We start from the raw sequence: 26,356 nt of genomic DNA, 5'->3' as shown, positions 1-26,356 counted from the left end.
TGGCTTGGTGAAAGCCTGTCTGCATTTCATGTGTCATGTATGATGGACTGTTAGTCCTTGCAATCTTGAGCTTCCATCTCTCAGTTCCCAATGGCAATTGTTCATGAGGAAGCTGCAGGAAACCTGTATCATCTGGTACTTTTTAACTAATACTGGCAAACTCTGAGAGTGCTGTTTCCACTTAAAATCATTATACTAAAATGCTGCCTATTTTTCTGTGTTTGAGTGCTTTATTTTTACTTTCTTTTTTATTTTTCCTGCTTTGCATTTAAATACCGAACTTCTAGATAATATCTGAACTCTCTTTTGTAAGTATAGTATTTTAATGTTCTATAAAATGTTTTGTATTAGCTACATGTAATTTCTTCACTTCCCATGTAGTATTCTGTATTGGTAGTTTGCCTGTCAGTAAAGAAGGATCCTTTAATGGAGTTTTTTTTTGTATGTATAGGGTGTGCAAGAGCGAGATGCTCAGATAAGATTGCTCACTGAGCAAGTTGAACAGTATACAAAAGAAATGGAGAAAAATGCATTCATTATTGAGAAATTAAAATATGATCTCCAAAAAGATGAAGGTAATGTGACTATTTTGTGTTAATGTCAAAATCAGGAAAATCAGAAACCACAAATTTAGTGTGCATTCTTTGTTTTTTTAGAAATATGGGGAAAAAATATTGCAGTATTTGAGTAATTTTAGTCTCTAATAATTTTTCTTAATTTTCTTTTATTAAGTATTCATGAAGAGTTCAAATTTATCCAATTACCTCAGTGGGTTGTATGGGTAATAAAACTACACCTGATCTGTAAAAGTTAGAGCATAACACATAAGGTCTCAGCTCCATCAAGAATTGAAAAGGAGGAATAGTATGCAGTTCTGAATAAATTCTGATGTCCCTTCTGTGCACTCAGTTATGATAAATATTTTTTGAAGAAAATGTTGGGGAGAAGAAAACCCAACCTCTTATATGTAGTGTCTTGTAATTTCCTAATTAAAAAGAGCAGGAAATTAAAATCTCCTTTATAATGTTTTCTGAAGTGTTTCTGTCTTGATTAATGGCAGATAGCAAGAATTCCTAGTTGAATTGGAAACATCAAGGTTTTTCTTTTCAGGTCACTCATCTCTTGCTCAGCAGAACCAAATTGGGGATATGCAAGAAAAGTTAAAAATGCTAGAAGAGAGAACTACAGAGGCTGAGAAATCAGCAGAATTGGCAGAAGCACATGCTAGAGAAAAAGACAAAGAGCTTGTTGAAACTTTGAAAAGAATGAGAGACTATGAGCTGGTAAGCAGTTTGTCAGAGTGGAGAGGGTATTAATCATAAATTTAGGAAAGTGTTTTGTCCTCCTGTATTTAATTGTTCTAATTAAAAATTAAATAAATTACTTTGATGCCCTTCCCCTTCCTGCTTCCCTTCCCTATTGAACAGTAATTGAACGCTCAAGATATGATTCTTCAAAGGATCATGTAGATGGAGGACTCACTTTTGAAATATTCAGGCCCCTCTGTAGTCAAGGACAGATTTATAGCATCTGCTTTTTATTCAGTAACTTTCTTTCACTAAGCATAGTGCAGAAGAGTGACAGAGGTTGAAAACATTTTTTTGTGTCTGTGTAATGATGAAAGAAAATTCATGATCTATTTTAGTAAGTCTTCTATAGGTTGTTTTGTTCTTACTTCCTGTGTGGCATTTTTACAGGGAATATATGGTTTGGAAGAAGCTGTTGCTGAAATCAAAGATTTAAGAAAGCAAGTCAAAATACGAGAACATGAGATTGAGTCATTAATTAAGGAAGTCAATAAACTTGAACTTAAAATAAATGACTTCCTTGATGAAAATGAAGAACTCAGAGAGCGCTTAGGTATGCTGTATCCAGTACATGTTCAATTATTTGTTGTGTAAAAATTGAAATAGGATTCTATAGGGAAAATATTTTACTATATCAAGTCATTGAAAATACTGATATTATATTATATTATATTATATTGTATTGTATTGTATTGTATCGTATTGTATCGTATCGTATCGTATCATAATATATATTATAGAAAAGTTATATTCTGCTAGTATTTCCAAGTAGTTTTTATTAATTTGGACAAAATGCATGAATGAACTTGTCTTACAGGTTCCTTTGACTGACAAAAGTAGGAGAATAGGTTCTCTACTCCTTTTTGGTTTTGATTCCTCTTCAATCACACACTGCCTAATAAACTTCATAATGGGCTGTTTGGAAACCACAGCATCCTGAATTTGTAATGCTAGATGAAACACACAGAGAAAACTTCAGATAGGCTTATTTTTAAATAGAAGAATTTAAACATAAATAAAGTTAATTTTAGGCGCCACTTTATTGCATTTTGGGTTTTGAGTAACTAAGGTGAAAATAGGCTTTCTTTTGCTCTTAAAACATGGAGTATAAGATGTGTGTTTATGTTATATCAATAGTTATATAGAGATAGTTGAATCATATTCAACTATTAACAAAGTTTTTTTTTTAACTCTACTTCTCTAGATATGTTCTTACACACATTAACTGCATTAACTAACATTAATGTTCCTCCTTAAAGAATAACTGTGATATACTTCCTTTTAGGTCTTGAGCCAAAGACAATGATTGATTTAAATGAATTCAGAAACAGCAAAGCACTGAAGCAGCAGCAATATAGAGCTGAAAACCAGATTCTTTTGCAAGAGGTAAGTGATAAAGCCTATTTTTGTGTAAGAGCTACGTAATAAAAATGCATTTGAACAAAATGGAAATCTGATCTGTGAGTAATAACATGCAGATTGAAAGACTAGAAGAGGAAAGAATTGAACTGAAAAAACACATTCGTAAGTTGGCTCAGGAGAAAGGAGGAAGAGTTGCAACAATAGGTAGGATGTTTTTAATATGCATTATTCTTTAAAAACTCTGTTTATACGTAAGCATAAACATTCTGTTTATAGTTAATACAGCTATGTTATAGTTAATAATTTGTTTAAATTAAAAGGCTAATTGCATTTTCATAAATCACAGTCTGTAGGAAAAGATGAGTGGTTTTGGATTTCCTGATCTTACAGCCCCATATCTTCTTGAGTTGTTATGACCTGTATTGCATCACCGAGCCTTCTGTCATTGCCTTGCAATAGGTGCAGGATGATCTAAGTTTCCAGTAAATCTACTTAATTCATGGTTTGAAATTCTTTAAATTTCAATTCCATGCCACTCAGGGTACCATAATTCTCCAATGGAAAGGTAGAAAAAGGTAGAACTCAGATATAATAAATGGGGTGTATTCTTTTGGTTGGAGACCAGTTACAATTTCCTGATAGTTTATTACTTGTACATCTACTTGCACTTAGGATTGGACCCTGATAATATGCAGATGACTGACAGCTTTATTGAAGAAAAGGGAAAGAATACCAGGAAGTTGGATTTCTTGAGCAGACATAACATTGCTGAAGTAGAAGCAAAGGTAGGTTCACAAAGCAAGTTTATGAACATTTCTTGTATTTCTCTTTCATAAATTAAAACTACCTGTTTTGTAAATATTTGTTAAAATACTTATCTAGAAGCATTTTTAACTGATTTCAAAAAATGCCAAAATGAATACTCTGTAATATTTTTTAGAAGACAAGTGAATATTTTATATTTTTGTAAATATATCATAGCAAGTCATATAATCTGGAATACAGAAATACACTTATAGATAGAATAGCACTAGCTGAAATTCTGAAGGCAGAGAAAATTCTGTAAAAAGTAGAGAAAAGAGTACAGCTGAAGAGAGAAAGGCTGTGGGAAATCTATTTAGAAGAACCTCTGGCATACATGAGAATTCAAATTACTTGGGAAAAAAACAAAAATACTTTTTTTGTTCATTTAGGTTCTAAGCCTATGTGATAGAGTGGCAACTAGTTAAACACAAGGGTAATTTCGAAATTCTTGGTGTTTTCATATCACTAGAGCTACAACTTACAAAGCCTTCCAGACTTCTAGTTTGTACCAGACCACTATTCCAGCTGCTGCATGATCCAAGAGTATATATTTCTCCATGGACAGTGTTATATGGGATATACCTGATGTAACTATTCCAGTGAATCTATTTCTGTTCCTATTTAGGCAAGAAATCAATATGTGGACAGGGAATTTTTCGTGAATGCATATTTCAAATTTGAAAAAGTCTGGGTCTAAAATATTAAACTGCTAAAATTTGTTTCTGCATATTTTTTGTCTATAAAGAAACTTTGTCTTTTTCTTTAGAATGAATATCTTGCAACTGAATTACTTGAGAGAGAAAGAGATTTGGAGAAGAACAGGACTGTAATAGCCAAATTTCAATCTAAATGTAAGTTGCAACCTGTTTTAGAACTAGGGAATATTATCAGATACCTGTAGATAGTTTACTTATTTAGTTGTTCTGTTTCTATAATTGTGATCATAAATAACTTGACTTGTAAAAAAAATCTTGTGTATATCTTTGTGTATATGTATAAATATACATCTATAGTGTTACCAAACCAGTGAATGTTGGTAACATAGTTTATTAATAAACATGAAACATAGTTTGTGTGAGTAATCCCACTTGTAACAATTTTACAACTTGTGTTATTGTCAGGCTTTTCTGGCTCAAAGGAAGTGTTGGGGAGTTAGAGCCAATTGCTGCTTGCATATTTATCTACCTTAACTGAGTTTTCAATCTTTTTGAAAACTCAGAAATAAAATATAATTTTAATTTCTTTGGACAAGAAGCTTAATTTTTTTCCCCCAGAGAATGACAATTCTTAAAATTCTTTTTGAATTGTCAAAATAGACTTGAAACCACTTGAAACTTGAAACTACTCAAGTTTTTGCCCTTCACTCCTGGCTGTTCAGGATGATTAGCCATATTGTTTGAATGCAGAGAATGTCCTGATAGGTTTGTGGCATTTTTTTTTTTTTTTTTTTTTAGTTTTCAGACTTCTTGTTTTGTGCTGGAAATTGGAATTTCTTTGAGAAGCTACAGATAGTAGGAGTCTTGAGAGTCCTTGACAGCCACATAATTTAAATGCTCCTTTTTTCTCATTCTGCAGAAGGAATTTAGGCAATTCCTAAATACTTCATTGTTACACTCAGTCATTTCCATCACAGCCATGTTTCTGAACTGGTAAAAGTCAGACAGACTACTAAAGAAGTTTAAAGTGAGGTAAACATTGGAGACTGGAAGGTTCAGTGAAGTCAATTATGTTCCCATGAAACATTTAATTATCTTTTCTTGATATTTCATCAGAAAAATACACTTCTCAGATATCCCTAGTAGCTCTTGATTTTAATTTCATAATTGATTATGCCTATGTATGTATAAATATGAACATTCTTTTAATTTATCAAATCAACAGTCATCATGATGAAATGTCCTAGGAAACCTTAAATCATTTTTCCAGTGCTTTTTAACAGACTTACAACTTTTATTACAGTAAAAGAGTTATCAGAAGAGAATAAACAACTTCAACAAGGAATGAAAGAAATATTGCAAGCCATCAAGGAAATGCAAAATAATTCTAGCATGAAGGGAGGAGAAACAGCCTTAATAATCCCTAGTCTGGAACGCTTAGTTCATGTAAGCTTGCTTTCTAAATTATTATTTAGCTTTATAGGATTTACAGGGTTAAAATGTCATGCTTTTTGTTAATTTCATGAAGTCTAAACTTGAGGGCTCAAATTTACTCTAAAAAAAATTTAAATTAATATTAATTAAAGTTTTGCACACTTTTTATTTGTTATGTTAATTAATTGTTTACTGCATTAGGCAATGGAGTCAAAGAATTCAGATGGGATCTTTGATGCTAGCGTGCACTTGAAAGCCCAGGTTGACCAGCTTACAGGACGAAATGAAGAATTGAGACAGGAGCTAAAAGAGACTCAGAAGGAGGCAACAAGTTTGTCTAATCAGCTGGCAAGTGCCAATGAAAAGGTATGTAATTTATTTTATATAATTTATTTCCTACTTCAAAAGCAGCTGTTCTGATAATTTAGAACAATCCACATGAACTATAAGACACTGAATTTAGCTTATGTGAATAGTGTCATTGTACAAATCTCAATGAGATTTATGTAATGGACCTACTCATTTGTTCTTTTTAACTTCAGATCTTATTCTTCTTGATGTTGCTTAATCCTTGCAATATTCCATCATGTTAAACACTGAGCATGCCTATCTTCTGGGGAGAGCTGTGTCCAAAAAACTCACAGATCTTTTTCCTAAAAAAAGCCAGGAGTCTTACATTTTTTATTTATAAATATGTAACAGAAATTAAGTGTTTGAAATTATGAGTCCTATATCTTGTTTTAAGTTGTAAAATATATTCTGTGGAATGGTTCTTCCAGGGAAGGAATGAGGAATGAAATATTACCTTATAAGAAGCCAAGTTTAAATTTACATTTTATGACAGCTTTGGTCATGCAAAAAGATTTGTCAGAAATTAATCCTCTAAAATAATGTTTTACATACTGTTAGAGAAACCAGAGAGCTTTTAAATTAAATGAAAAGGCAAAGATTTGTCTAGAAAAACCTGTCTAATAACCACTGCAATAATTTTTTCCAAAATTTAATCTTACTAGAGTAGGAATGCACAGGGTTTTAAAACTGTGATGATATGTGTAGTTGCCTTGATTGCTGGGGTAATTTGATAAATTTGGATGAATTTATTATGCATGTATTGATTTATGAAATCATAGAATTTTTAAAAGGTAATTTTAAAGAGTATTAGAATGTTCTAGACTATAAGGGAAAATTAATTGGGTTATTAATAAGGAGTGATGTAGCAATATATTTTTCATCATTTTTTTTAATCTAATAGCAAGAGGTACTTCATTATGATAATTTTGTGTCTTGTCTTTAGATTGAACAAATGAAAAATGAAATTTGCTTACTACATCAGTCAGAAGGTGCCAATATTGTCTTCCAAACAGTGAATCTTCCAGAAGGAATGGCTCCTTCAAGTGTTAATACAATTAATTCTCTGAATGAGTATTTAATACATCTTACACAGGTAACTAATACATTCCTTGAAATAAAGAATATTTGTAATATGTATCTAATTCCTCTAAAATCCAGTAATTTGCCATGTTTGGACATGAGAGATCTCTCCAAAATTATTTTGGTGTTCTAACATCTACTAAACTCTATGGGTTATTCTGTAATTTAAAGCTGTAAGTATTTTGCTGTGCTGTAAGCCTGAAAGGTAATAGCTAACTAAGTTTTGGACAGTAATTCAGATTTTTTTGTTTTAAATCTGAGTTTTGATCTAAATATTTGCCCACTCTTCCTTCTACTTCCACAGTTGCACTCTTTCTATGAGAAATTCTCTCTTACTGCTGTCTGGATTCCACACTTCAGTCTGCATGTGCAAATCCTACTTGAACAGTTTTTTCCTATAGAGCCAAGGTCTCTATTAATTTACTATATTAATTTTCATTCCATTATTTGTCAAAAATACATCAAAAATTGTAAATACAGGCATAAATACATTGAAACAGATCCCAGTGATTCCCATGGGAAGCATAGCAAACAGGCATATAGTAATTAAGAACTACTTGAGAAATGGAGTAAAAAACAAAGTTACCTTTTTCTTCTTAATAATATTTTTCTGTCTTTGATAATTTTTTTTTTCATTTTTCATTAGAGAATATTTTCTCAACTGTGTATGCTTATAAAGCAGAAGAGTATTTGAGAAAATGAGAAGAAAATGACACTTGCCAGTTAAACATTCAGTTAGTATTCTTTGTGGGCTAGCTACAGGTCATAGTGTTTTGAACTTTGAGGATTGTAACTGCCGTACAATTGTTCTCTATTTCACACTAATTAATGTGATGCTGAAGCTCATTGGATTGTTTTCATCTGTTGCTTCTAAAGAAAATGCATATTTCATATTTGTAGTTCACACAATTCATGGCAGAAGCATCTATCATGAAAACACAAAGTATTTTTGATTAAATTGCTAGATTCATGTTTAAAACCTACATTAATAATTTCTATATTTTTCTTTGGAAAACAATAATTAGGAACTGGAGAACAAAGAAAAGTTACTTAAACAATTCGAAGATGCAGTAGAGGACTACAAGCGAAAATTTGCAGTAATTCGTCATCAACAAGGCTTGCTGTATAAAGAATATCAAAGGTATTGCTCTCTTTTCTGAGTTATGAAAGTTTAATTATGTAAATATTTAACAGCCTTGAGACAAGATTTTCTGCTGTGTTGAAGTAGTTCTTTGGTTAATGTCATAAGTGCCAGCATGTTTGGATATGGACTCCAAACATTTTCTTTAAAAGTAAAGATCCAGAAAACGACAAAACCATCTTCTGCTGCATTCTTCTCATGTTGCATATTTTATCATGAGGATTTCATTGTGCTTTCTGCATCTGGTATCTTGCATTTTACATGAACCTGGTATGATGGACTCTTTGGCCTCACTTTTTTTGCTTTCAAGTATGGGTTCTAATAGGTTTTTGGGAGTGGAGAGGAGGGGAGGGAAAAAAGCAAACTGCTGTCCAAATACAGTTGTAGATCTCTAAAAATTTGAGATCATCAGGATTTTGTGGTTGGTTTTCTTTTGGATTCCTAGTTCTTTTATATGCTTCAGTCAACTTTAATGCTATAAAATTATTAGTATGGTCAAAAAAATTTAAAAAGTGTTTTCATCTGTTGGGAGGATAAATATGGAGATTTATATATTTCAATTAATGAACTGTTAGTTGAATACTCTCTGGATTGGAATGAACAGTCACCTGGATGGTTTCTGGACTAAGGGTTTAACTTTTCAGAAACTTCTGTTTGTTCTTCAAGAATCCCAGACAGTGTTGTCTCTTTTTTTTAGGCATTAAAGAGACAGCTTTTTATTACAGAAGGCTGTAATATACTGTAATATGCTTATTTACTACTAGGTGAGATATCTCCAATGACAGGAATAAAATGATGATTCAAGGCTCCTTCTCTAAACCTGGTACAGATTGAAGTTACAGGAGGAGATTCTTTGACTTGGCATGCTATTAAAAAGTCACTTTCAAATAATTTACTTTAGTTCTAGTTTTACTCCATTTTTTAAGAAACTTAGATACCTCTTTGAAGTGAAAATACCCCTTCTAAAGTACCCTTGATGAAGCATTTTTTAAACTACCCTAAACTATGCCATATAGTATATAGGAACTTCCTTATTAGACATGTATGAAAGATCATAGTTTGTTTTTTTTCCCAAATATATATCTGCATTATAATATACATTTGAAGAACAAATAAGACACTGAAGAATTATTTTCATAATTTAACCAGCTGTAGTCTAAACAGAGGATATTGTTTTTCAGTAATCCATCTACAATTTTTCATGTACTTTTCAAATTATATTACTGCCACAAGTAAGTACCTTGATTTGCAATATTTCAGAATTGCTGTTGAAGTTAGTTTTAAAAATCATCAGGTCTTTCATTATAATAAATGAAAATTTGTTACTGTTTTAGTCAAAAGGAAAGCTGGCAAAAAGAATCAGAAAATATTAAAGAGGAAATGAAAAAACTAGAAGAGCAAAAAGAACAGGATGCCACGAAAATAAAGGCATATTCTGTAAGTAATTTTGTTACTTTCATTTTTGAAAAATATTTTAGGACATAGAACAGAGGTTTTAATACATTACTCTGATTTTTTGGATAGGGATAATGTGTACACACACCTCTTGTGCATGCCATGGTGCTGTGTATGTATGGGGGTGCTCCAACACTGTGTGTGCCCGTTGGCCTTCCTGCAGTCTGCTAGTCCATGCACTGGGGAGAAACCACCCAAGAGGTCACATCACACACCTGAGGTGTGGGTCACTAGTTGTTGCACTTAGTACCTCCAGACCATTATCTTGCGTGCTGAGGTGTGGTGTCCAGCAGGGAAGAATCACTCACAGATGCACAGAGGATGCAGGGACAGTGGAGAAGCTTGTGAAGCTGAACTAGGTTATGAGTGTTGCATTATAACCCTTTCTGCCCCTGCTGTTAGAAGTTTTTATGCTTTTTTTATGCCAGTTTTCAAGCTGACAACTTCTTTATTTGAAGTCTCTAATTTTATGGTTACTATTCAGTCTGGTTAATGGTGATCTTTCTCTTTAAGATTATCAGTTTTGAGCAAATGCCTTCTAAGTCAGTCTTTGGTATTCTGTTCACACACACTATTTACACTCACACTGCTCTCTGGACAGCAGTTGTTACCCAGGCTGTTTGACTGGGAGGGGGTGCATGCAAACAGGCCCTTGAAAAATACATTAAAAAACCCTAAGAATTAAGGTTATTACTTTCAGTTGCATCTTATTATATATAACTGCTAATGTATATGAATCAGGGTTTTAGAAAAACAGGAAACAGAATTCATCTTTCTAGTTTGATTTACTTCCACCAAGTTTGAATTCAATATTGCATTAAGAAAACTGAAAAGTGTTGGTAGCATTTAGAAGTTCCTGGAATTGATGCAGGTGTCCAATCACAGACATAGTGCAATTTTAAATGGCTATGGTTGTCTTTGGGCAGCAGACTTTGCAAAATCTAACCAAAGGCATGGCAGCCACGTGTCCTTTTAGAGAAGCAGACACAGGGCAAGGATAGCACAGGGTGTTGAAAGTAACTAGATGTTTAGACAGCAGAGTTCTAGCAGCTCCAATTTCTACTACCTGTCTCCTTGGCAAGCTGGTGTGTGTGATGGCAAAGCTAAAGCTCACATGACTTCTGTGACCTGAGTTGCTATAGTTTGTTCTCCCCACCACTGCCCCTCCTGGGATTTAAACATACATGCAAACCCGAGAGTGCACACATCCACATAAATGCTACTACAGAAGAGATCCTGTGCTTACTTTACAAGTAAGGGTTTGGTCTTCAAAGTAGGATGTTATTAGGGTTTGTTTGGACTACTATTTTGTTTAGAAAATTGTTCCAGTGCATTTTTTTTTATTCTAGTATAAATGGAAGACTGATGACAGTGAGTACAGAGAACCATTCTTGTTCTAAATTTTGGAAGTGTCAGCAGTAATTAAAATTCCAGTTAGTCAGTCAAATGTACTTAGCTCCTGGTTTTGAAGATCAATCTTTTTCTTAGAATATGTTATGTTTGAGCATATGTTGAGTGTGTTTTTATATTTTATTAGCAAAAAGAAATTATTTCAGACAAATTAATGGAATTTTTCCACCTACATTAAAAAAAATACAAGAAATCTTGTGTATGTAGTTGTGCTTTACCATATTTTTGTACAAGGGTCTTGTTAAAAAAATGTTTTACAGAATTTACTCGATGCACTTCAGATGGATCCTGATGAAACAAAGAAAGTACTTGCAGAAAATAATAGAAAAATAACTGTTTTACGAGTTAATGAAAAATCACTTACAAGGCAGTGCACCACTTTACTTGAAATGGAACGGCACCTCAGAAAAGAAAATGAGAAACTAAAGGGTGAAATAACACATATGGAGACTGCAGTTACAGGGAAAATTGGAAACTTGCAACGATTCAAGGTAAAGTTTATAGTAGTAATAGGACACATTTTTATTTTTGCAGTTTGGAAAGAAACACCCTTTGTTTTTAAATGGAGTTATTACTAGCTTCTTGAATGCATTTCCCAAAAGCTTGCTAATTGCTGTTATAAATCTTATAAATATATTTATATATATATAAATATTTATAAATATATAGTCTTTTTATTTATATAAGTACTGTGACCTGGAGGAGCTGGAGAAATGGGTCTGTGGGAATCTCATGAGGTTACACAAGACCAAGTGCAAGGTGCTGCACCTGGGTCAGGGCAACCCCTGGTACCAATCCAGGCTGGGGGATGAACAGATGGAGAGCAGCCCTGGGAGAAGGACTTGGGGTGCAGGTGGGTGAGAGGCTGGACACGAGCCAGCCATGGACACTCCCAGCCCAGAACACCAAACGTGTCCTGGGCTGCATCCACAGCACTGTGACTGCTATGAGGAAAGACTGAGAGAACTGCAGTCACTCAGACTGGAAATGAGAAAACATCTGGGGTAACCTAAATCTGCCCTTCCAGTATCTGGAGGGAGCCTACAAGAAATAGAGAGACTTTTGACAAGAGTATGTGGTGACAGGACAAAGGGGGACTGGCTTCAAACCAAAAAAGAGTAGATTTAGACTAGATATTAGGAAGAAAATCTTAGCTATGAGGGTGGTGAGGCACTGGCAGAGGTTTCCCAGAGAAATTGGATGCCCTGTCCCCGGAAGCACTCAAGGCCAGGTTGGACGGGGGTCTGAGCAACCTGCTCAAGTGAAAGGTGTTCCTGCCCATGGCCGTGGTTTGGAACTAGATGATCTTCAAGGTGCCCTTCCAACCCAAACCATTCTATGATTCTACGATCATCATAAGAAACCAAATCTTACCTTTTGGTCTTGCAGGTTGCTAGGGCCTACATCAATTTTATATGTTTTGACAGTGCCTTGAGAGGCAACTATTGATAAAATTACCAAGAGAGTTGGAATATCAGAGTTTGGTCAATGTTTATTGCAGGTGATTTTTAAAGATGAACAGTAATTTAGAAAAATAAACTAATATCTAAAGCACTATATTAAGTATTCTTTTTATGTGGAGTAATTTTATATTTAAATTTCTAGCTGACTTTAGTAACCTATTGTGCTGATTATTTTCATAGGAAATGGCTTGCTTTAAGATTGCAGCTCTGCAAAAAGTGCTGGACAGTAGTGTGCCATTATCTGAGCTAGAAGTGGCCAATAAGCAGTACAATGCATTAACTGCTAAATACAGAGAGATGTTACAAAAAGATAATTTGCTTGTGCAAAGGACAACAAACATGGAACACATGGAGGTAATGTCTGTGTTATGTTTTAACCCTAAGGAAAAAAATGGGCAGACAGAAAACCATTTCATTTCAGTTCTTTGGTTTTTTGTTTATTTGTTCCTTAAACTAAGCTTTGGATATGTTCTCTCAGAGATTATTTTTAGTTCTTTGATTACTAAAACAAGGCAGAAGGAGTATTTGGTATCGTCCTCAGTTTTGGAGGTCATAAGGAAAGTAGAATGAATGTAAACACTTTCAAAGCTTTCTTTCAAAGTATGTGTTCTTACTAATTCCTAGCTTTCACAGGAATGAAATGTTTCAAAAAGAGTAAAGCTTTGGAATTTTACTTCCAAAAAAAAGAAGCCAAAGATTGTTGATAATGTGCATGCAAAGTATTGTAGGCACTGAAAATATTTAGCTCTACCTGTGAACTTTTATTCTGAAGTAAAAGGGAATTTCTTATCAAGAACTGTGAAGTTATCTTCAGAGATATGTTACTACCTCACACTTTTCATGGGGGTAAAGAATGAAGGACTCCTATGTCTATTGTATGGAATTTTGAGTGTATGAAAACTTGCATTTCCTGTTTCAGCAACTTCATAGAGCTAGAGAATAATTTATCAACTAAAAACATGTCCAGAAAACTAAAAATTGAAAATAATATGAAGTATTCAATTTGTTTTTTGTTTTATGTGTAAATTTGTATTTCTGTTTGGAGGAGTGAAGGAACATTTACAAAAGTAATATTTGGCATCATACTGAACGCCCAAAAGAACTAAAAGAAATGTCTGATCTGTCTCAAATAGGTATTTATGTGCAAAATGAAGTATTCTTTGTGGGATGAAGTAATCCTCCAGAAGTATTTCTTTCCACTGTCAATGAGGTGCTTAGTATGACAAACAAGTATTTTCTCATCTAATTCTAGATGTTGTCTGAATCACAGTCACTGGTAATAAATATTCACAGCATTACTAGCTGTGTTAGTAAGATACAGTGGATAAAGACTGACATTTTAACACTTATAAAACATATGCACTTTACAAACATGTACTCTTCTGTTGCCATATATGTAGGTTATGGGTCACACACAGGTAAAGTCTGTTAATCTGAAAGATTTTGTAGATACTAAACACAAATTCTGTTACTATTAAATAGTTTGCTGTTACATTGCAACTTTTCTGTCATATAGCGTGAGAATGAATCCTTGAAAGCACAGATAAATTCATTGAATAAGGAACTGGAGATCACGAAAGAAAAACTTCACACTGTAGAAGAAGCTTGGGAACAGATGACTAAACTGGGCAAGTATGAAAGTTATATTGCAGCATTAAACACCAAATGGTATATCCTGTATAAAAGTAATACTGTAAAATATTTTAAAATTGATGTGTCTTAAAATAAAATTAAAAAAAAACAAATAACCATATCTATTTAATGTCTTTCAGTAATGATCTGCATTTTTGTACCGAATTTTTTTGTTTATATGTTTTATTTGGCTAAAACCAAATTTTGTATTTTTCTCTTGAAACTCCTCCGCTTTGACTTTCTTGGGTTACTGTGTCAAGGGTTTAAGAGCTTTAATGCAACACCTGAGGTTTTTTTTCTTACTATGTTCTAACTTGACTGTCAGTAATAATGTTTCAGAGGTTGTCAAGAATGTGATTTCTTTTTTGCTAGTTTCATGCCTTGTAACAAAGTATTCTTTCTTAACAGCTGGGGTTTCTTTGTATAGATTTCATTCCCATTATTTGGGAAAAGCTCCTTTATCCAGTTTCTTTTACAGATTTTAAATTAAATTTCCTTTAGATTTGCCAGCTGTATTAAGCATAAGGTGAAAGGCTACACTGAAAGTAGTTTCAGTCTCAATAACCATGGTTGTAGATACGTGCATTCATAATTGATAGCAGTATTTTATTCAAATTACATACTTTTCATACATGTAGTAAGGCAAGATAACCATACCTCCACCTTAAAAAAAATAGCACAGATTTTGTGATAAAGTTTACTTGACACAGATAAAGCAAAACTCATGTTCAGTTTCATGGTGGAAATAATTTTCGTAGTTATATCGGTTTGTGTATTTCTTAATTTAGGTATTTTTTTCTTGTAGGGGATGAAAATGCCATGGACAAAGCCACAAAAGCAATAACCAACAGTGAGATTTTGTCCATTTCTAAGAAAATCACTATGTTGGAAATGAAAGAACTAAATGAAAGACAGAGAGCAGAACATTCACAACGAATGTATGAACACTTAAGGAGTACTGTAAAGCAAATAGAAGAACGTAATTTTGAATTGGAAACAAAATTTGCTGAGGTAAATCTGCTGAGATTTAACAACCTAATTAGATATATCTTAAAAGCATATCTTTGAGCTTCTCAAAAATTATTTATATCAATAATACCAATTTGTGTCAACAAATAAGCTTAAGATGCAAAAAATAGTTTGCAGCCTTTAAAAGCTGCAATTTTGCATATGCAAGACGCTGATAAAAATAGAACTAATCCATTTGTCAGCAGTTTATTTTAGAAGTTAGTTAATAGTAAATCACATTAAAAGCATCTTGACAAATAATTTTCTAGTTTTGTCAGCAGACTGCAAGAAAACAGTCTCTTCCAAACTTGTTATTTCTTTTGTCTGATCCATATGATCTTATTTCCTTATTAATTTTTCCATTTCCAAATATTTAAAAAAAAAGGTTAGAACTTTACATCCCTTGTGCAAATGATAGTGTTCTGATTTTGTTACAGTCTGGTCATGTCCTATGCCACACATTGTCTATAGTACAGAAATAGAAGTCATGTGCCATTGAAGCTGATGAATCTTAGTATTCCTATCAGTTTTAAACTTGTTAGGGTGTTTTGCCCACACTATTTGTATTTGAATTTCTTATACAAATTTATTTTTTATTAACAGGAGACTTTATTATAGTTTCTACAATAAATTTATTTATAGGAATTATACAGGTTTGTTCTTGTGACATTGCTGGTCTATAATTTTAGTACAAGGGCAGAAATATAATAATTGATAGGAATGCTGATAGGTTGTATTCATTTCCACTCCTTGTCCTTTGCTAGAGTGTTTGCTATTAATCTGGGAGGTGGAGTAACTGAAAGTGTATAAAGCTTTTCAGCATTAGTATTATTATAGTATTATATTAGTATTATATAGTATTGCTGAAGCCTTTTCTGATGGAATAGGTTCTTTTATTTCTATAAGAAATGCTTTAGGTGATGCACCCTAGCATCACATTTTTCATATTCTCTTTTGTGTTTATTATTATTTTAGGTCTGATGGTCATCCTTCATTCTGAGTTTATGAACTACTAATGCCATTCTTTCTTACTAGTACCTCTGTATCCCTTTTTTGCCCCATTTCTGTAGTTCCAGGACATACATTTTCTGTTTCATATACTCTTGTTGTCAGTACCTCCTAATCTAGTGCCAATCCTAATAATTGGGTTTTTTGTTTGAGAAAGAGATAACAAGGTTATAAGTGATAAGTGTAAGTTATAAGTGATACCAGTGTAAGAACTGATAGCTAGAAGTCTACTATACATTGTTTTAACTCATAAATCAACTTCAGCATTCTACTTTTAGTTTTCCAGATACATGAGGATACCCTGCACTTCTTTTTGTTTGTTTAGGAAATCAGTTACTTTATTAAGAGAAGTGTTATCAGAATAATGGGCCACAAATGTATGCACTAATTAAGTCCTGGGATTTCTCTGTGTTAGGATTAAGATAGATTAAGATTATCTATTTTTAATGTCTTTTGGTTTGAGTTGAAATATTGGTTACTCAGTGTTTGATAATCAACTTGAAAAATCGGGCTCCTTGAAAGAATATCAATTAAGAAAGTTGTTTTAGAAAAAATAAAAGAACAACATTATTGTCAGTATTGGCATTTATAACCTCTATGTGTTACCAATGCCACTATAAAAGACAGTACATAAATTTGTAAAACTGTTAATTTCCTAAAGTGTTTAGAGTCTTTTTTTTAAATCTATTTTTACTTTCCATTTTAGTTTAGGAGCAAGTTATTGCAGTAACTGTTTTAAGACAATTCACTGATAAAAATTGTGTTTAGTTTAGAATTCTTTTCAGTGCCAAATTGTGTATTCATTCCTATGTGCATGGAATCCTGCAAGTGAAAAGATGTTTAATCAAAGAGTAAGGGAAACTGGCTTTTGAACACCACCTCATCACTGCTGAACTGTATTTTGTAATGACTGAAAAAGAAAAGTACTTTTGGTGCTGCTATTTCATTGCAGAGTTTGAGTGGCTATGTGCCAAGGATACCATTTTGTTTGTTTATTTGTGGTTTTGATTTTTTTAAGCTCACCAAAATCAATCTTGAGGCACAGAAAGTGGAACAAGATTTAAGAGATGAACTGTCAAAGAGTGTAAGTAAGGCAGTAAGTGATGCAGACAGACGACAAATTATGGACCTAGAGAAGCGTGAGATGGAGCTCAAGATTGAAGTATCAAAGTAAGTCTTTGAAATTATAAGTTTTGAATTCTGTATATTCAGAAATGTGTGAAAATTCAGGCATACTAGTCTTACATAATACACTACTTGTGTATCACTAACATCCAATTTTCAATACCTGTTTTTTTGAGCATATATGCATGCCAAACTTGGCATTGAAAATGAAGAATTTAATTCCTGACTGTAAAGAAGGCAATTTGTTTCATTTTAATTTGAACAAGGAATTAAGTACTGGCCTGGATAAATAGGGTAACTGTGCAATTAGATACTTACAGTAGTATTTTTACACTAATTAGGGTTGGTTTTGTTTCTGTGCCACAACTCCCATTCTGTGTATGAAAATCTCATAGAACTAATTGGAAAGCAGATTTTTCTTTGAAAGACTCATATCTCAAACATTAAGACACAGTAGGAGGGAGGTTTTCTATTTGCTTAGAAGAGATTAACTTTGCATAAATTGGAAAACTGAGCTTTTTAGATATGTTGATATGAACATTTGTCTTCAAGTAATTAATGTAATCCTGTTATATGCCTAAACCAGCAAAATCTATAGGGATACTTGCAGTGAATTTTGGCACTGCAAATAAGTTATTAGATTTGCAGAAGCAGAGAAGGGAATTGAGAATGAAACATTTTGAGCACTTAGAAAATAGTGAGTATTTATATCATGAAGTAGCAGAGAAAGAGAGGACAGAGGTGCTTAGGTAAAAAAACCATGGCATTGTTTTATGGAAGTAGGTTACTGCTAGCAAACTTCTTTATAATACTTAGGAAAATGTCCTGTAATAAAGTTGAGAGGCAATACAGAAGAATTTTCTTAACCAGAATTCTAAACAGTAGAGTGTGCTGAAAAGAGTGAAGTCCAAATGTTTTGATATGAGGAAACATATTAACTATCTTTGCTTAGTATCTTCAATGTAGAAAAAGTTATTCGGTGGTTCCAAGTGACACAATACTCTTGTTTTCCCTGGAAGGTTAAGAGAACTGTCTGATGTAGCACAAAAACAAGTTGAAGCTCTGGAGGCACGCCAGCAATACAGAGATAAAGAAGTGGAATATCTTAGAATGCAAATTTTAGATTATCAGGTAAAATTCAGCCTTTATTAAAATTGCAGTTCTGATTCTTTTTTCCCTGGAATGAGAGGAAATGAAATAATTTTGCAATGAGTTTGAAAACTGCAGAAGTGTTTCAGAAGAATCTTAGCAAGCTAGTCCTTGTAGTGCCCATACCTTTTCAAAATTTCTGTATTAAATTTATTATTCCCTTCTCCACTTATTCATTTCTAGCTGTGAAGCTATTATGGGTCCTGACCTTTTTCTGTGTTGATTACGTAGTATTCATTCCTGTATCTTTAATAGCTCATGGTCAAGGAAAAACTCATGGTGAGGAAAGTCTGATCAATTTTTTCAAGGCAAGAAATTACTTGTAAATATTGAAGATTTGCAATTGGTTTCCTATTTTGTTTTGTTATTAGCTAAAATAATTTGGTTTCACATTATAGAGAGTTTTGAGACCTTAAATCCAACAGTTGTGTCAACTTTTACATTACCATATCTTCTAAGTTTACGTACACATTTTTTCCTCAGTTTCTGGTATTTTGGAAAGAGACTATTTTGAAGATCAGTGTCTGAAAAGGTGTACTTCTAAAATCTGGCTGTAGAAACAATAGTGGAAAAATTAAAAGCCTGTTAGAGGCTGATTCTTACTCTTCTCTGTGGAATAAAATACATGCAATATATAATTCATATATATAAAATGTAGTTTGTTTATATTTACATATAAACTGTGTTAACATATTCTGTGTTAAAATGAAAAATAAATTTGTTCTATCAATTTTGTTCTTAGGCACAGTCAGATGAAAAAGCAATTATTGCAAAACTGCATCAAGATATCATAGCCCTTCAAGGTAGTGAGTCTGTTGCTGTGGGCAAATTGGAGAAGTTTAAATTGAAACTACAGAAGATGGAGATCCATAATCTACGTTTAGAGCGGAAACTTGATGAGAGAGATCAAGCCTTATATTTTGCCCGACTTGAAGGAAGAAATAGAGCCAAACATCTACAACAGACGGTTCAGTCTTTGCGGCGACAGTTTAGTGGTGCTCTGCCTTTAGCACAACAGGAAAAATTCTCTAAAACAATGATTCAGCTACAGAATGACAAACTGAAGATCTTGGAAGAAGTTCAGCATGCCCAGCAGGAGCGTCGAAATGCAGAAAACAAAGCATTAGAGCTGGAGTTGAAACTGAAAAGTTTAGAAGAATTAGTAAGTGCATTGAAGGATACAAAAGGAGCTCAAAAGGTTTGTGATTTTATAGCTTTGAATAGCTTTGCTTATCTGAACTGCATTAAAATAAAGTTTCAGCTCAGTTTGTTCTCTAAATATATGTTTTAATGTAAAACTTATTGATTTCAAAATACACTTGTAGAATATGACAGCTATCATACTTTGCTTTCTGTAAAAGTCAGTGCAGTTATATATATTAATTATCTTCTTTTGTGTACAATTAAGGCACATAGTAACTAAATTCTAACTATAAATGCAATTATATTAAATTGTATCAAATTTTGAATTGAATTAAGTAATTAATTAAATTAAATACAGAGTACTATTCTGAAGTTTTGTTCCATGAGCTTGCATTGAAATATTTCCACATCCATGTCTTTTTTAAAAAATATCCAGGGGCAGTAATTTAGACAGCATGATTAGAAATATTGCTGTGCTTATGTAATTCTGCTTAAGCGTGTTTTGCAACCATAAGCAAAGTCACCCTGAAATCTTAAGAAGGCTTTCTCATTTTTCTTCAAGATATTATCATATCTGTTGTGACCAAAGTTGTCTGCATATAAGCAATAGTTATAACGCTTTGGGTATGTTTTAGTTCTAAGTCAGTTTTCAAATGTTTTTCTAGAGCGTTTTGACATGTCTGTTATTCTTAGTACAAGGGCATTTTTTTGTATACCTACAGTTTTTAATGGTTTGGAATTCACTTGCTCTTTTAGAAAATACAAACTAAAATTTTTGCATTTTTTTTTGGTTCAGTCTGGACAGATACATAAGGTATAACTTGGATCATTTGAAAATTGTTTCCAATGCACTTTTGTCAGTGTAAGGGAAACCTGTTGCCTCTCCAGTTGGCTGCTGTACTTATCAGTCATTCTCTTGCAGTTTCATACTCTTGTCATGCTTCCTCACTGAAGAAAAGTGTAGAAGCTTAAAAAGGCAAAATATCTGTTTTCCAGTTAGTTTGAGAAGTTCCATCCTTCCTCAAAGCCAAAGAGTGAAGCTGCATCTAGTTGGTCTATGGTAAATTATAATATACTGTGTATTATTCATTGCAAGGTAATTGAATGGCACATGAAAATGGAGGAACTCCATCTGCAGGAACTTAAACTCAGTCGAGAATTAGTCAAGCAAAAGGAAGAGGTGAAGTATTTGCGTAATATCATTTCTGAATATGAATGTACAATCAGCAACCTGGAAGAAGAAATTGTACAGCAGAACAAGGTATGTATTTCTGCATGCTATTGAAAAAATATCCTGTTCCTTATTTTACTAAGTGATTTTCTAACAACTTTGTAACACAGGTGTTTATATCTTGGTTTCCTAATCCTTTTTAATAGAGTGTTGTTGTTCGAGTGTTTTACTTTTTGGGAACTATTTTTTCAGTTAAGTTGTCTATAAAATTCCCATTGCCTTCAATAAATAAACTATTTCTATCAAACATTTATTACAGTTTCATGAAGAAAGGGAAATGGCTTGGGACCAGAGAGAAGTAGAACTGCAGCGCCAGTTAGACCAGTATGATCATCAACAAACTGAAATACTTAGCACAGCTTTAAAGGTATATACACTAAGAGTACACATATAAGCATGTTTTTAAGAGCTGTCAGATGACAGGAATATTAATCTTTCTGTGCAGTTAGAAGAGGCTACAGGCTCTGTTCCAGATCCTGCTTTGCCAATCCCACAGCAGCTTGAGTTGGCTTTAAGAAAGATTCAGGAACATATTCGAACAATCCTGGAAACTAGGGCAACCTGCGGATCACTGGAGGAGGTAATTTAATGTATAAATTATAATTTAAAGTGAAGTTTGTGTTTCCATACTCTTTTACTTTTTTATTCCATGAAAAATACCCTTTTTTAAATGACATATTTAACACTCAGAAAATGTAATTAATATAATCAAACTATGAGTAAAATGAAATATTTTTTCCATTGGAACAAATCATAAAGGAGAGTTTTCTAATGTTTTTATTCATCCATTTAGTAGGGTAAGATGCCTCTTGCTGTACAAAATTCAGTTGACTATACCTAGTTAAATTTAGCAAGTGCTACAAAATACTTTTATCTTGGGTTGTTAAATTGCTACTCTGCTACAGAAGATACTTTGTGGTTCTTAAATAATTTGTAAAACACCACTTCTTCATTTGGTAGGACAAAATTAATTGTTTAAGTGTCTTGTGCCAAGCAAATACATGAAGACACAGTTATGATATTCTGGGACATTGTCATCATTTCAATCCCATATAGACAGAACCCAGTCAAAAGTGTTTTGTGTTTATATGTACATTTAGATAAATCTTTCTGCTACATTTCTTGAAAAGTAAGATCTTTTTGCAGTGTTTGAATTCTGGAAATGCAGAAATTGCCTTTTGTTGTAGAAATTAAAAGAAAAGGAGACTGCTCTGTGGAAAGCTGAACAAAATGTTATATCAAGAGACAAAGTTATAAATGAATTAAGACTTCGATTACCTGCAATATCAGGAGAGAAAATAATGGCTGACTTTAGCAAACAAGAAGATGACTCAGAGTACCATCATGCCATGAAAATTGCTCATCAAACCATTGCAAATATGCAAGCAAGATTAAATCAAAAGGAGGAAGTGTTAAGAAGATACCAACATATGCTTGCTAAAGCAAGAGAGGTAATTAAACTTCTTTTTCTGAAATTTCTTCCATTTTCAAGTTGTTTTAGTTGATTCTTTGTCTTCTCATTGCTAGTGAAATCTAAAAAGAAAGGTTTCTGATCTCACACAGAACAGAGAGAACTACATTATATGTGGAAAATTCATATAGAATTTTTTAGCTGTTTAGAATAGTGGTTTGCTTAATTGAGAGGTTATAAATAAAATGTCCATCTTGGAATTAAAGTAGTGTGACATGAAGAAAATTAAAATTCTGATTAAATGGTCTTGGTATATTTTGTATATTTCTTTGGGATTTTCAGTATTTGCAGCAGATTGCATCTGGTAGTGAATTTGGAAAGTACAAGAAAGACATACACTTATGAATAATATTCTTAAATCATATTTTAAGCTAAAGCATTTTTTAAAGCATAAACAGTGTGTTTAAGCATACTTTATATTATTTAAGCATAGTTTTTATTGTTTTTTCTTTATATCCATAAAGTGTATTTTAAAGCATAAACATTTTGTCAAAGAGATATTTCAATACCAAACATGCATCAGTTGTAGTGTGAGCCAAAGCACATTTCCAAAGCAGACTTTCTATCATCTTTGCTTAGTGTTCTTTGGTTAACACCTGTAGCTATTTCTTTTGGGAGAAATCAAGGGGTTTTGTTTGGAAAAAAACTCAGAAGATGCAGTTTTTAAATGAACCTGTTGTGCTCTGTGTGCTAGCATTCCATCCATGGGATCACACTATAGTCTAAAGTACATAAATTGGAAATGTACCTGGTTATGGGTATTACTGTCCATACTGAAAGTCACAGTTGTTGAAGACCAACACCAACAGTTTTGTTCTCCAGCTTCTGTGCTGTTACACCATACTACTTGCTACATAGCTTAAAACTGCAAGAGTTTATGTTTTTTCCCCAATAGTGTAAAAAAAAAAGAAGAAAAACATTGATTATAGCTAGAAGAAAAGAATTTTAAAAACGTACAGAATTAGAGGAAAATCTGGGAAGTAATATTGAGAAATGAGTGAACAAGCAACTTGAAGACACTGCCATTTCATGACTTTCTGTGATAGTGTATATCACCAGTTTTATTTTGAACTAACAGGAACAAGAGGAAATAGCAAAGAAGCATGAGGAAGACATAAGAGTACTACACCAGAAGTTAGATTTGTACACTGACAATTCCCTTAATAAATTCAAAGAGACTGCTTTGGTGAGTCATGTATTTGTAGAATTAGTGAAGTTGTTCTGATATTTTTTTACATTGTTGCTGGAAAGAACAGTTTTGCAGTCAAAAGTGAGTAATAACTGATGATATATATATCATTGATAAATAACTGCTGTATTGTTTTTGAGAGTTTTCACATGAGAGGCATTAGAAGTCAAGTGTAAAAATCCAGATTTACCACATCAGTATATATGGGCATTTTGCCTATCATCCGAATTCATGGAGAATTCTAGGGAAGAGGGTTATATATAGGTTATATATTGCTTTCCCTTCTTCTCATTCAGTGTATGGGTATATTAAGCTAACCCATTTCAATTCAAAATTTCTCTCTGCACTTTATGATAAGGTGAAACCAGTATTCTGCTGTATTCTGTTGATCATTAGATGTTCAAAGCTCTTTTCAAAGCAGCCTGACCCGTTTCTCTGTAAACTAAAAATCACATCTCAGTAAATAAATGGTAGCTATTAATGCTTGATTATATTTAGGAATTAGTTAAAAATGCATCAGTAATGCTTATCTTTTGCTTAAAGTTGAAAATGTTTACCACTTGCATTTGTTGTGTTTTACAGGAGTTAGGGAAAGAGACCTCTATGTCCCTTTCCAACAGCAAATATTTTCATCACTTAGAGCAAACTGTAGCAGAACAGGATCATTCTCTTGCTTCACTTGTTGGAAAATTAAAGAAAACATCATCTGATTTGGAGAAACAAAAACAAATTACTGTATTGAAAATCAATGAGTTTGAGATAATCAGAGCCCAGTAAGTTTTTAAACTATTAGTCATAATTGAAGTGGTTCAAGTCAATTATGTATTGCTGCTACAGGACTGATCTATCAAATTTAACATGTTTTTGCTTACTTTAAGATCTAGCTGAAAAAAAATCTCAAAAGTGTTAGTACAGTTGGAAATTGTAAGTTATTTTTAACCTGTAGTCCTTCACTGGGACTGTGGCTTGGAAAAATGCTGTTTAGTTGTTAGCTTTGTGCCTTTTAGTGAAAAAGAGCATTGTTTTTAATTTACTATATTACTTGCTGGCTTGCGTTCAGTCATTTTTCTTTTCATGACACATCCATTTGGGTTTGCTGCTGAACAAGTTTAAACTCATGAAAGTTTAACCCATGTTTAAAAGGAAAAAATATGATGATTTCTTTACCTGTAAGGTCCAGGAATGAAAATGAACAATGCTATAATGTAATTTTGCTGACTTTCATGAGTAATTTTCTTATTATATGGGGGCTGCCTTTGTTGAGTCAATTTTTCTTTGCTGTTTCCAGATCTAAGTATCTTTTTCTTTAATAGATAAAAATAAAATATTGTGTCCTTTGTGATTTATTTAGAGTTTGCTGACTTAATTTTTACATTGTACCCTATTAATGCTTATTTTTTTATTAGGCTTCAAGAAAAGCACACACTTGATGTGGAACAAATAAGAGAAGAAGCAAATGAACTGAGGAACATATTATCTCAGAAGGAGAAGGAATTAGCAAATGTTAAAGCTGAACTAGAGGTCCAAAAAGAAGCAAATAATAGAGCACCCACAGCAACACTGAAAAACCTGGTGGAACAGCTGAAGAGCCAGTTAGCCATAAAAGAGAACCAGCACAAAGTTAGTCAATAAAAATTAATCTCTATGTCACTTGAATACTAAATCTTTCCTAATGGTTAAGAATTCTTTGTATCGCTGAGCAGGAGGTACAATATAACCACATAACATGCCAAAGTAAAAGAAAAATGCCTTTTCTTGTTGTAGTGGGTCTAGTGCTGGCCAAACACCAGTGCACCTAATAGAATTATTTACTCATTTTCTGCTGTGAGATAAGGATTAGGAGGAGCAAAGCAGGCTCAAACTTTAAAGGGTATAAAAACTTTATTAACATAATTAAAAGAAAATAAGAAGAAATCAGAATTACCCTTCAGAAGACTTCTTCTCCCCCCACACTTTTTTTTTCTTGCTGACAACATAAAAAGACAAAACCTGGGACTTCCAGTCAGTTTACCATCTTTAAAAATAGTTTTTCTTTGGTTTTCTTAGGGAGCAGTCTCTCTCTTGCCATGCCATGGAGACTTCTGACAAGAAACAATTCTCTCATGGCTTCAATGTCACAGCAAATCAGCCACCCAGGAAAGGAAAATATGTTTGCAGTGTGAAAGTCCCTCCCACAGTTTTGGTAGCTTTCCCACAACTACCACCATGGGCCATTTCAGCTTATTGGGGTGCAATCTTAAGAATGATCTGTTCTAATACAGAAACAAAAGTTCTCTTATCTCTAGGAACAGAGGTTTTCTTCTTCTATCCCTGGGGCAAGGTACTTTATTTCTTTCATCTTTTTCTGTTCAAGCTACTTCAGCATGGGTTCATGGCTGTGGTTAGAATACTACATCCCCCCAATGCATTCTATGAGTTACAGGGGGGAAATAAGAGTCTGATGTATTAATTACCTCTTCACCATAGCCTTACAAGAGAATTTCAGCCCAAAACTAGGGCATCTCCTCAATCTCTTCTCATCTAGACTTTGACTCCTTCTTCACTGACCTCAGTTGTTTTATTTATGTGTCTTCACCCTTTCTTTTTTCCTCATTCAGGAGAGAATTGGTGTTCATAGGTTCATTTGTTCTCAATTTATATCAACTGAAACAGTTTTTACAGAGTTCTGCAGCGCTGAAAAGATTGATCTCATCCAGGCTCTGCATTGAGGATGTCGCTGGCCGTGCCGCTGTTGGTTGTGAGGCCTCCGCCGACACCATGCGAGTTTCTGGTGCCACCCCGCGTATTCTCTTCATGCGGGATGCCGAAAAGAATGAAAAGCTGCTGCCGCTACTTTTGTCCTTCTCTCCGCAGCATGGCCGGCTAAAAGCATGGCTGAGCAAACAAAGTTCATTGCAAACAATGCCACGATAGCTGTGGCCGCGTGGCGCTGCGATT

At 33.3% G+C, this 26,356-nt stretch overlaps 1 protein-coding gene across 9 annotated transcripts in view; it reads left to right on the top strand.

Annotated features, from left to right (window-relative positions):
- Positions 1–26,356, top strand: part of CEP290 (centrosomal protein 290) — a 50,061-nt gene that overhangs the window by 7,973 nt on the left and 15,732 nt on the right. For 6 of the 9 annotated variants that reach the window (XM_033514599.1, XM_033514601.1, XM_015627502.2 and 3 more), the window contains 26 exons: positions 452–575; positions 1,111–1,283; positions 1,698–1,860; positions 2,593–2,693; positions 2,786–2,873; positions 3,342–3,454; positions 4,240–4,324; positions 5,433–5,575; positions 5,765–5,929; positions 6,858–7,007; positions 8,020–8,135; positions 9,470–9,572; positions 11,261–11,491; positions 12,644–12,817; positions 13,980–14,091; positions 14,901–15,106; positions 17,130–17,281; positions 18,256–18,367; positions 19,128–19,583; positions 20,625–20,789; positions 21,019–21,126; positions 21,205–21,339; positions 21,947–22,210; positions 23,309–23,416; positions 24,002–24,192; positions 24,826–25,039. In XM_033514599.1, the coding sequence (XP_033370490.1) occupies positions 452–575; positions 1,111–1,283; positions 1,698–1,860; positions 2,593–2,693; positions 2,786–2,873; positions 3,342–3,454; positions 4,240–4,324; positions 5,433–5,575; positions 5,765–5,929; positions 6,858–7,007; positions 8,020–8,135; positions 9,470–9,572; positions 11,261–11,491; positions 12,644–12,817; positions 13,980–14,091; positions 14,901–15,106; positions 17,130–17,281; positions 18,256–18,367; positions 19,128–19,583; positions 20,625–20,789; positions 21,019–21,126; positions 21,205–21,339; positions 21,947–22,210; positions 23,309–23,416; positions 24,002–24,192; positions 24,826–25,039 (4,152 nt within the window). Of the gene's footprint in view, positions 1–451; positions 576–1,110; positions 1,284–1,697; positions 1,861–2,592; positions 2,694–2,785; positions 2,874–3,341; positions 3,455–4,239; positions 4,325–5,432; positions 5,576–5,764; positions 5,930–6,857; positions 7,008–8,019; positions 8,136–9,469; positions 9,573–11,260; positions 11,492–12,643; positions 12,818–13,979; positions 14,092–14,900; positions 15,107–17,129; positions 17,282–18,255; positions 18,368–19,127; positions 19,584–20,624; positions 20,790–21,018; positions 21,127–21,204; positions 21,340–21,946; positions 22,211–23,308; positions 23,417–24,001; positions 24,193–24,825; positions 25,040–26,356 lie in introns of those variants that run through there. The other 3 variants (XM_033514600.1, XM_033514604.1, XM_033514605.1) reach the window with 3 other exon arrangements.

This window comes from Parus major, chromosome 1A (assembly GCF_001522545.3).
Source record: "Parus major isolate Abel chromosome 1A, Parus_major1.1, whole genome shotgun sequence".
Taxonomy (NCBI): Eukaryota; Metazoa; Chordata; class Aves; order Passeriformes; family Paridae; genus Parus; species Parus major.
The sequence above is the reverse complement of the archived record's forward strand: the minus strand, read 5'-3'. Positions and strand labels throughout refer to the sequence as shown.